At 35.0% G+C, this 11,762-nt stretch overlaps 2 protein-coding genes across 2 annotated transcripts; both read left to right on the plus strand.

The window, feature by feature from the left end:
- The first annotated feature begins 3,697 nt into the window (after nucleotides 1-3,697).
- On the plus strand, nucleotides 3,698-5,250 carry LOC113519661 (protein NDRG3-like). Its single transcript, XM_026904817.3, has one exon. It carries the CDS (start codon nucleotides 4,102-4,104, stop codon nucleotides 5,077-5,079), a length of 978 nt encoding a protein of 325 aa, XP_026760618.1. The 5' UTR covers nucleotides 3,698-4,101; the 3' UTR covers nucleotides 5,080-5,250.
- A 4,503-nt stretch (nucleotides 5,251-9,753) lies between these two features.
- Nucleotides 9,754-11,494, plus strand: LOC128201983 (uncharacterized). Its single transcript, XM_052900671.1, has one exon. It carries the CDS (start codon nucleotides 10,385-10,387, stop codon nucleotides 11,123-11,125), a length of 741 nt encoding a protein of 246 aa, XP_052756631.1. The 5' UTR covers nucleotides 9,754-10,384; the 3' UTR covers nucleotides 11,126-11,494.
- The last annotated feature ends 268 nt before the right edge of the window (nucleotides 11,495-11,762 follow it).

The following is an 11,762-nucleotide window of genomic DNA, read 5'->3' on the forward strand; positions in this document are numbered from 1 at the left end:
CTGCATCTCAGGCGAACATCAGTCTCGCAAAATTTGAACCCTTCCTGAAGGTAATGTGGACATGTTGGACTTAAAAAGATATTGAAAATAAGAGTAAGAATGTGGACATTTCTCCGTAGCCTGATGGGAAGCCACTTGAGTTAACTGAGATAACCAGATGTTTGGTTTGAGAGGGGGGGGGGGGGGAAGGATTGTTAGTAATGGATACTAAAAATCCCATTGCTAGCAATATAATAGTCCTCCTCGCGGTTCGGAAACTATCATGGTTAATTCCTTATGAATTCATCATGATGAGCTAACTGGCCTGTTTTCATTCTCATCTATCACCCTTCACTGGTGCTCCGCCAGCGTATCCCTTTAGCGCAGACGGGGCTACCATACCATTTTCACCCATCAAAAAAAAACATATACCGATTACGCGTGCGAAGTGCGGAGTCAAATTAGTATCTATATATATTCCTAGGTAGTATCTGTATAAGTAGGTAGGAGTAAGACGTATTAGTTGTTTTTTTTAATTCTGATCAGCTTATTCATCATCATCATCATCATCTCAGCCATTATCTATCCACTTGCTCTAACTGCTGAACGGATATGATGAAATGGATTGTTAATAATGCGGGTTACTAGTCCCATTGCTAGCAATATACCCTGTCAGCTCGACCTCCACGTGGTTCCTTCTAGAAATAATTGTGCTTAATTCTAGGTGTGTTCATCACGATGAGCTAAATGGCCTGCTTTTTCATTCTAACCTATCATCGCTTACTAGTGCCCCGCCAGCGTACCTATACCGTTAGCGCAGGCGGAGATACCATTTCATTATCATCAATAAAAAAAAAACCTTCACGTGTTGCCATTCCTGAGGACTAAGATGTCATACCTACGTACCCTGTAATTTTGTTAGCATATCAGTTTCGTCTTTCAAATCGAAACACGCCTATAATTTATACACAAATAAAAAAGAAAGAAAATGGAATGGTACCGGTCAAAACAAAGAATATGAACTATTTTTAATTATTTATATTAGGCATATTATATAAAAATTATATTACTTTTAATAAAACACAACTTACCTTTATGCTTCCATAACATTCTGCTTATAAATAAGCACATTAGGTACAATTTTTTTTTTATTTTGTTACTAACTAGGTTTTTATTAAAATGGCTTTATAAAATTTTTTAGGCACAAATAAATTTACAATTTCCTAAAATTTATGTAGACAACTACTTTATACGGAGATCCAGTAATACTGTTGTTTCTACCTACTTGTTAGGTAATTTATAGACATTTTGTATAATTAGGGAACTACCACCAAGTAAGCAAAAAAAAAAAAAATCGAACTAATAAGTACCCTCGTTTATAATCTCATTTAATACTAGCTATGCTTACGATTTAATTCAGGCGTAAATAGTATAATAATCTCCGATAAATTTTCAGTTTTCTGCTTTTGGAATTTATAACTTAGACTGAAATAGATTGCTATCAGCCCTGTATTCGGTATCCAAAGCCTACATTTTACTGTTCGTATCTACTTCATATGAAAAAAAATATATTTAGTATCAAAATGTAAAACTTTTTTTTTATCTAGTATAAAAATAATTTATTTAAATAATGACAATATACAAAAAATAATTTTAAATTGTAATTTGAAAGGTTACGAATACTACTTTTATGATTAACGCCATCTATCGTCAATCTTTATATACGCGGTACTTCAGAGTTCTGTTTACATCACGTTTATTGCTACTCGAACAGATGTCGCTATATTAACTCCGAAAACAAATATTTTAACTAATTCGTCACAAATAAAATTAGGTGGGTACCTACCTATTCATTTTAGGTTTCGATAGGGTTACAATGCCAATTCTTATACATAGCTAATTGGTATTAGATTTTACATGTATGACGCGCCTAATCTAAAGGTGTAAAATATGTATACGGAACAAAATGAAATAGAACTGCGAAAAAATATATTTGAGGATAAACAGTAAATTAGATAGACGATTAATACTCATTACGTGACTTGCTTCGATGGCGTTTAATGAATACATCTTTATGAACTACTAGCAATCCGCTCCGGCTTCGCACAGGTGTAATTCCGTAAGAATCATTTATATCTAATTGATATATATACCCGTGTGCAGCCGGGGTGGATCGCTAGTATAAAAATTAAAGTTTCATATTAATAATTAAAGTTTTAAATTTAAAAATTAATATTTAATGTACGTACGGAAATTAGTATCGTTTTAATAGACTAAATTATTAATAGACTATACGTAGGACGGTTTATTCAAACCGTGACATTTTTTTACATTGAGAATTTTTATTCCTGCCATAACTTCTAAACAAAAAGCTCGATCTGAATACTTTAAAGTGTAATTTATACGTAAATAATCAACCTTCATTATCAAACCATTTAAGTGAATACAAATTAATACCAGGACATCAATATTACCACTAATTGATTCCACCCGTACTTGAACTTAATTATGTTAACAATAACTGTTATTGTGATTTAACTATAATAGTTAGGCATATGTCTTCTCCTTTTTTGTGAGTAATCATGAGTACTATTAATATATAGAATACTATTTTATATCTCGTCAATAATTTTTACAGCGTACGTAAATTAACGATTTATACAGGTAGCATTTTGATGCCCTGAGTTACATTATTCCAATTTAGGTAGAAATCTCTAATTTTTATGAAAATATAATATAATCAATATTACTCGGCGAAGTATAGCTTTCTAACGGTAAAAGAATTTTTAAAATCAGTCGATTAGTTTTGAGTTAAATTATATAACAAATGAACAAAAACTCTAATTTTTCCTTTTTATAATATTAGTTTAAATAAACCGTGCCTTCTATTTACCTGTAACTTATTTATAGCTGACATGTATCATAAAAATTATATTAGGACATACTCTATACTCAACAATTGGTTTATGTGTATATGTGGCTGCTTTGTTTGCTTGTTTATTTAAGCTTTATTGTACATTCACATTTAATATAAACGTAATAATTTATAAAGTAAACGACAAGTTACAGGCTGATTTATTCCTCGACGGGGTTTCTTTCAGTCGACCTTGAGAACCCGAAAGGAGAAACTATCTATAGGGTTTATATGTAAAGTGAATATATAGTACGTATATGATGCATAAATAATATGATAAATAATCAAATTATAAAGCTATAAAATTAGTAACTGAATATATATAACTATTATACATGTAAGTAACTCAACTGTCAAGTGTACCGTAAAATCTTTTTGTTTGAGCTTTAAAAGTATGAACAGATTGCGCCATTCTGGTATTAGCCATTCATTTGGGAGGGAAATCCAAAGTCTAGCCGCTTGCATTGTAAAAAAATTATGCATGAATGCAAGTTGAGGTGTTGTATGGTACCGAAACGTCTAATAAACTGTTTTTTAAGAAATTAGTTTTTTATTTACTACGAAAGAATTTTAAACTTTTATTATATTTTCATTCTATTATGTAAAATGTAAAGTAAAAAAGTAAATATTGTTAACTATATGAAGCCTCATGGATAGATTAATTATAATTCTTTAGCTGTCATAATCGACGAATTGAGTTTCGCATGCGCCAAGAACTTGAGTGAAGTTAGCAACAGTAAATAGAGTCCATATTATCCTTAATCTATGGTATGTGGGCTTGCGTACCGTCTATCGGCTTGCATGCCGACCACTGGCGAAAACATCCGAACAGTGCCGAACCGGTCTCTCTCCGGGATTCACGTTTGCCGAGCCTCTACATTATTGACCATTTCCTGACATATTATTCGCAAAAACTCATACTGCCGATAATACTGCCCCAAATAATAAAACGACAAGTGAATAAGTAAACGCGATAGTGTTAAATACGAATAATAAAGTTGTACATTGTGTAACCAGAAATGCGTGTTGTAAACACACAGCTCTGTGACGCTGACGGATTACGTTAATTAACATATTAACTCTAATATACTACTGAAAACCCTGGAGACCGACCCATTGTGTGAGGTGAAATTACAAAGCATTGGTGCATTTTAACCGAACTGTACTATTGGAGTGTATAAATAATAAATAAATAAATAAAAAAAAAAATGCCGACAAATATACAAGAAAACATCGCCCTCCTAAATATGGTATCTTCAGATAATCTTGAAGACGATTTGAAGAGTGTTCAGCTACATTATCCTTCGGAAAGACGATTGCAAAGCGATGGCGCATGTGTAGAAGAGAGGGTGAGAACGTCTCGCGGGGACATTTTGGTTGCGGTCCGAGGAGATCGCAGTAAACGCGCCATACTGACGTACCATGACCTTGGCCTCAATTATGCCGCGAACTTCCAAGCATTCTTTAATTTTGTCGATATGAGAGCGATATTAGACAAATTCTGTATTTATCATGTCAATGCTCCTGGTCAAGAGGAAGGCGCTCCCGCATTACCCGAAGACTACACTTACCCAACAATGGATGCTCTGGCCTCTCAAATTGATTTCATACTTGGGCATTTCGGTATAAGATCCTTCATCGGTTTCGGAGTGGGTGCAGGCGCTAACATTTTGGCCCGCTACGCTATTGCTAACCCTCAAAGAGTTGATGCTTTAGCACTGATTAATTGCACATCCACCCAGGCTGGGTGGACAGAATGGCTGTACCAGAAAATTAATACTCGACAACTTCGATCCAGTGGGATGACTCAGGGCGCTCTTGACTATCTCATGTGGCACCACTTTGGCCGAAGCACTGAAGATCGCAACCATGACCTTGCACAAGTATACAAAGATTGTTTTTCTCACGTAAATCCGATTAATTTGTCGATGTTTATCGATTCGTTCATTCGTCGTAGCGATTTGGGAATATCTCGTGAGAACAATTCCATTAAAGTACCGGTTTTGAATGTGACAGCTGCTTTGTCGCCACATGTTGATGATACTGTAACCTTTAACGGTCGCTTGGATCCCACTAAGACGTCGTGGCTAAGCATTTCTGATTGCGGAATGGTATTGGAGGAGCAGCCCAGTAAAATAGCAGAGGCTTTCAGACTGTTTCTGCAGGGCGAGGGTTATTGCAGGTAGTCATATTGCCCCAGACAACGAACCGTGCGCAGCGCTGCTACTCATAGAATGCACTGATGCTTACACGCGAGCTTTAACGACACTGTTGTTTGTAGTCACGTTGATGACGTAGAGAAAAATGTTGTTCCTTGTTTTTAGATATTTATGGGAATAAATTTATTTTACGGCTTACTTAATCTTTTTTTATTTTAATGATAGACACAGATAATAAAACAGTTTTTTGATCACTGGATGCACGGATTATGAAGTATCTTATGGAAAAAATCCCGTTATTATTATTATCATCCTATGAGACTTTTTTTTAATAACTATGAATAATCTGATAACATACATGATGGATAGTGGTTACCATAGCCTATAGATTGAACAGCATCGCTACCATACCATTATCTAATTTACGGTAATATTAATTAATTTTAGACTGATTAAAATTAAAGGTATATACATCAATATTTAATATGGGATTTTGTAAACATGGGACACAAAAATTCGATTCTCATTCGCATTAATAAAATTTTCAAAGTTAATTGATGTCTGGGTATTCTGAGATAAATTTCTTTCAATAGATGTGTATACCACATCTATCTATTTTTTAAACAACTTTAAAATACCCGTAGAAATGCTCTGTTCTTCTATAGAGCCTGTATTTTTAGTACTTATACTTATGGTACACTAAGTACTTATTTGCCAGTTTCTAACTGATTTTGTAAATACTTTTCGGAATCAATAAAATTTACTCGTATTAATCTAACATTGGCCGTGTGGTCCCGGCATAGAATAGGCCACCCTTCCTTTCTCGTGAGTGCAGTAAGAGCCGACTAAGGGAGGGCGAGGGATGGGCAGCAACGTCCTTCTTAAAACGTTTCTAAATCCCTGACTGCGGTTGTCTGCCTGCCAAGTGTGGCAACTGTGGCAAAACCCCCCAAAGGGTAAGCTTATGTTCAGCAGTGGACAGTTAAAGGCTGATATGATGAATCCAACATTAATACTCATATTGACACGATTAAAATTGTCCCTTTTTTGTTAATTTTATTATTAGTACAAGATATTCTGATTAGTTGAAAGTAAAGTTTGCGTCTAAAGAGATATATGCCCTTTTCTTTAAAATAATAAATTACGGACATAATAAAATACTCATTAAATGCGAACTCAATTTGTTTGTGGCTGTTCCATATTTTATAGTAGATACCAACTTCACTGTTGTGGTAGGTAAGTTCGTATACCTAGTCATTTATTAAACTGGTAGCGGCTTGAACTTTTGTTTATTCTACGGCAGGGCCGAATAAAGTACGAAATATACGTACAATAGATTACACTATTACTCTATAAAATGTTGCACGCACGCATCCTTTCAAACAAAGCGTATTAAGATTTTGAAGTATTTATGTTTTCGTTAATATAACTATTATTTTGTTAGCATATATCTTGTGTATATAGTTTACTGGCGACCTGCCCCGGCTTTGCATGGCTTTTTTTTTATTAAAATACTGCTCCTATTACTTGCTGATAACGGGGTCGATTCTAAAGCGACATTTCCCTAAATCTATCTTTGAAATAAAAATTTGAGCTTGATATCACAGAAAAATCTTTATTCTTAGAATCAATATGAATTAAATTTCTTAATAGACGATGATCTATAAAATAGTAATGTATGATTACCATCAAATTAAAATATTGGATTAAGAGAGAGGTTTTGAAAAACGACACCTCAGAATCGATCCCAAACTAGCTTGCTACAGATGAAAGAATTTTTAAAATTGATTTAGTAGTTTTTGAGTTGACCCATTACAAAAAAATGTAGGTACTAAAAATCTTACTTCTTTATAAGTTTAGATTGTATTCAATTTGCAAACACTTTACTTCGTTTGTCAAGTAGCCTGCAAATTGTATGTGCTTTAAACTATATTAGACAATTTACTTACTACATTGTTATCGTATATAAAATCGTGATTGTTTAAAATTTTAAATATTTGATTTTGTTTTATGAGAATTTTATAACAAAATTACACATTTTACATCCACCACTTGAAATACTTTTTTTGAATATATTTATAAAATATATTTAAGGAATTAAAATACCTTTTATAAATTAATCAACAAATGCCTCTGGCTATCTCATTATCGTAATTATAGACGTGAGCATATTTATTTATTTTTGTTTAAACATATTTTGTAATTAAAATTGTGTCCATATTTTTTAATAGCAATACGCACGAACAGCCACTGGGAACTGAAACAAAGCCAATGTAATTTCCCACTAATTTCCATATTCAATGATATTAAATTTAAGTCTGAAATAATCCAAATTGAATTTCAGGACCGTAGATTTATGGACCGTTTTCAATTAACTTCAATTTAAATGATCTCTTCATTTGTTTGTTTTTTTTTATGAGTGACACAGGTAAGTATATAATAAGCATGATGGTTGGGCATCACAGTATATCCCGTGTTATTCTCGGGGCTGTTGATGTCTATGAGTGACTATTGCCTATTTTCCTTACCTTGATGTAACTTATTTACCTTTTTATGTTGCTTAAAATAATATTTTGTGTTACTACTAATGGCGATTTATTAGATAAGAACGTATATTGCAAGTACTAATGCCATTCTACATTTACTTTAAGCTTTTAAGAAAACTGATTTTTTGTAAGCTAAGCTGTAGTTATACATATATTGTTTTTTTAAAAAAAAAAAAAAACAATCACATGCATCGATAAAATGTTCAGACTTTGTACAACAGTCGATTGCTTTGGTACCTCTGTCCCATTCATGTTTCTACCGTGAAGCAGTTGTATTTGCATGGCTGTGTTTCGGTTTGAAGGGTGGGATATGGCGTGAATTTATAGGGTACAGAGGAATAACACCTGAGTCTTCAGGAACGGCAACGCATGGGGGGTATCATGGGCGAAACAGTATACTCTGTTATGCCCATGGTACTGCTCATGTCTATAGTTACCACTTTCCATCAGATGGGCCGTCAGCTTGTTTGCCATTCTAAGTTGTATAAAAAAAAAATTCACCACAAGCCTAACTGCGGTTGCCAACCCTTCTGCCAAACGTAAAAACTACTGGCAAAACCTCCCAGTATAGGAAGGCCTATGTTTAGCTGTAGATAGTGAACGTCATTAATTATACATATAATCATGTAAGTTGAGAAAACCTACTAATATACTTACTGATGTATTAATATAAAAGTGAGTTTGTTCGTTACTTGTTTGGCGCTTTAATGGCTTAACTAAATTAGGAAAGGAATTGTTAGTAATCGGGTCTTTTTTTTTTATAGGTGATAATGAAATAGTAACCCCACCCGTGCTATCGGTGTACACCGGCGAGGCACCAGTAAAGGATGATAGACGAGGATGAAACAGGTCAGTTAGCCTATCGTGACGAATTCAACGAGAATTGTTCATGATGGTTTCCAGGGGGAACTACGCGGAGGTTGACCTGATAGGGCTGATATTGCTAGCAATGGGGCTGTCAAACTCCATTGCTAACAATCCCTTCCCCCCAGTAATAGGCTCTAATATACCTTATCAGGTTGACCTTCACACGGTTCCCCCTGGAAACCATCATGGTTAATTCTTGTGGAATTCGTCACGATGGGCTAACTGACCTACTTTCATCCTCACTTATCATCTATAACTGGTGCCCCAGTAGCGTATACCGGTAGCGCAGGTGGGGTTACCATTCCAATATCATTCATACGAAAATGGCTTAACTAATACATATAACTAATATATAACATATCTGTTTATTTAATAACTTACCTCGAATTATTCAACATGCTGGATATTTATTTATTTATAGTCTTTTTATACATGCGCAGCACCGGCGTATGTAATACACCGCAATAGATACGACCTCGCCGCACCGCACCGCTGAAGGCCACCGCGCGATTGACAAATTTGAACTGGATGTACCTTTAGACTTTATGGCGACGTCGTGTATGTATAAATCGTCTAAGCATTGACTCATCATCATCATCATCATACCAGTCATTATCTGTCCACTGTTCAATATAAGGTTCCCCTTCACATTGTCCCATTAACGTTAGCAACAACCCCGTTCCTCATGACAGTTTAGCAGTGAGGTGAATTTGCCAGTAGTTGCTAATATTGGCAAGCGGGTTGACCACAGCAGTTTGGCTTTTGGTGATGTTTTAAGAAAAATGCTGTAGCCCATCTCTCGAGCACTGAATTCCCTTATTCGCCTCTCTCGAAAACCACGTGACAGAAAGAGGAGGCGGGGGTTGGGCCACACAGCAAAAATTTTGTTAGTAAGGAAAAACACATTATAGTAGTATTACGAGGAACTATAAACATATTGGACCAGTGCCATTAATAGGATTCCTTTCCATTCATTTGTTGTTGTCATTACAGAAAATATCTAGACACTAGATATAAATATAAATATAATATAAATATATACGGACAAATCACACAGATTGAGCTAGCCCCAAAGTAAGTTCGAGACTTGTGTTATGGGATACTAACTCAACGATACTATATTTATAATAGATACATATATAGATAAACATCCAAGACCCAGGACAATCAGGAAAAGATCGTTTTCTATCATGACCTGGCCGGGGATCGAACCCGGGGCCTCCACGTCGCAGGCAGGCGTGTTGACCGCTGCGCCATGGAGGACGACAAAAGATACTCTTCTTCAATACGATGTTTACAGGAAGACAAAGTACTGAGCTGTATTGAGTGTATTTTTTTAAACGACTTAGAATGGCAAACAAGCTGACGGCCCACCTGATGGAAAGTGGTAACCGTCGCCATGAGCAGACATGAGCAGTACCATGGACATAACAGTACACACACATACTGCTTTGCCCATGATACCCTCCATGCGTTGCCATTCCTGAGGACTTAGGTGTTATTCCTCTGTATCTGTAAATTCACGCCATATCCCACCCTTCAAACCGAAACACAGCCATGCAAACACAACTGCTTTACGGTTGAAACATGAATGGGACAGAGGTACCCAAGCAATCGAATTTTGTACAAAGTCTCCCTCTGGTAAAGGTATACATTTACTCTGAAAATGTAAACAAAACAGTAATGGAGACCATTAAAAGATCGTCTAACAACAATAATGGTGACAATAATAGAAAATCTTTTTTTTGCGGGTAGCTACGCAACGCCTAACACGAAAAAATACGTGTCTCACTTTTAATAATTATTATAATTAATATCAACTATTTGTTTCATAAGTTTTCATATGAATTTATAATCGGACTGTGATATCTACCTGCTGATCTATTATCTCCTCTCGTTTCTGCACTGATTTTATTATTATGGAAGCACTACACACTACAATGGCAGCATTGATGGAGCATTTCAATAAGAAAATGGCCGAGTTTCAAAATGAACTGCAAACTCAAAAGGAAAGTACCACTCCTACCACTATTTCTTCACTGGAATCTAATTTTAAGGTATTCCAAAAGTTTGTCAACATTGCACTTACTAGCCTCCAGCAGCAGATGGAATTGCTTACTCGCCAACAAGATCAGATGGAGATGCGTAGTCGACGTAAAATGCTGTTATTCCATGGTATTCCTGAGTCTCAAAGAGAATCTGTTTCTCAAGTGATATCAAAGATCATTGTGGAGAAACTTGACATCAGTGACTTCTCTGCTGACCAAATTGGCCAATCTCGTCGATTAGGTCTTTTTAAAAAAGAAAAATCACGACCTATCTTAGTAAAATTTAGAGACTTGGAGATGAGGAATGAAGTGTGGTATTCTAAAACGAAGCTCAAAGGTTGTGGCATCACTGTGTCGGAATTCTTAACGGCAGTGAGACACGAAGCCTTTTTAGCTGCTAGACAACACTTCGGCATAAAAAAATGCTGGACTCATGATGGAGTTGTTATCATCACTGGTACAGATGGAACGAGGCATCGCATAACTTCTATGAGTGAGATAAATAAACTAGTGAACTCGTCGCAAAGTTTGGCTGCAGAAGCTTCATCAAACCAGAGTACATCCACATGTTCCACGGTTCCTGCGTCTCGAGCAAAGCGCGTAAAAAAGTAGTGATTGCTCAAGCATAATTTACAAACTTTACCTACATTACTGCTTTGCGTTATTAGTTACAATTAAATTATGCACTTGAAAAGAGATCTTGCCTTACAGAGTACCTACTTTAAATTGTTTAATAAGTGTTCTACCCACGTTTGTGTTATTTTATTTTGTGATGTCATTTTATTGTAAAGGATGGTAGATCAAAATTTCTTGTTTACAATTGTTATAACTGTATTGTCATTTCATTCTATCATCACGTGTATTGTAAATGACAGTTTTGTTATATTTCTTTGTAGGATCTTTTTTATAGTGACTTCGCATCTTGTGTATTTGCTAAACGCAAAGCATTAAGCTGTAATTAAGAGTTATTACATTTTATACTTATTAAGAGCAGACAAAAATCCATACCCATACAGTCGACTGTAGTATATTTAATTTTTATTATTAATTTTTATTTCTCCTTCATATCTTTATTTCTTTTTCTTTTTTTTATACATTAATTTTTGCTACCATTTTATAATCATATAGCCATGTCTGATATTTTTGTAATTAGATATCTTCGCTCTTATATTATACTACTATTGTTCACAATTTCCCTTACGTTCATTGCTGTTTATTACAGTATATGTATGATGTGTACATATATATG

This window comes from Galleria mellonella, unplaced genomic scaffold (genome assembly GCF_026898425.1).
Source record: "Galleria mellonella isolate WM207_F2 unplaced genomic scaffold, CSIRO_AGI_GalMel_v1 utg65, whole genome shotgun sequence".
In the NCBI taxonomy this organism is placed as follows: Eukaryota; Metazoa; Arthropoda; class Insecta; order Lepidoptera; family Pyralidae; genus Galleria; species Galleria mellonella.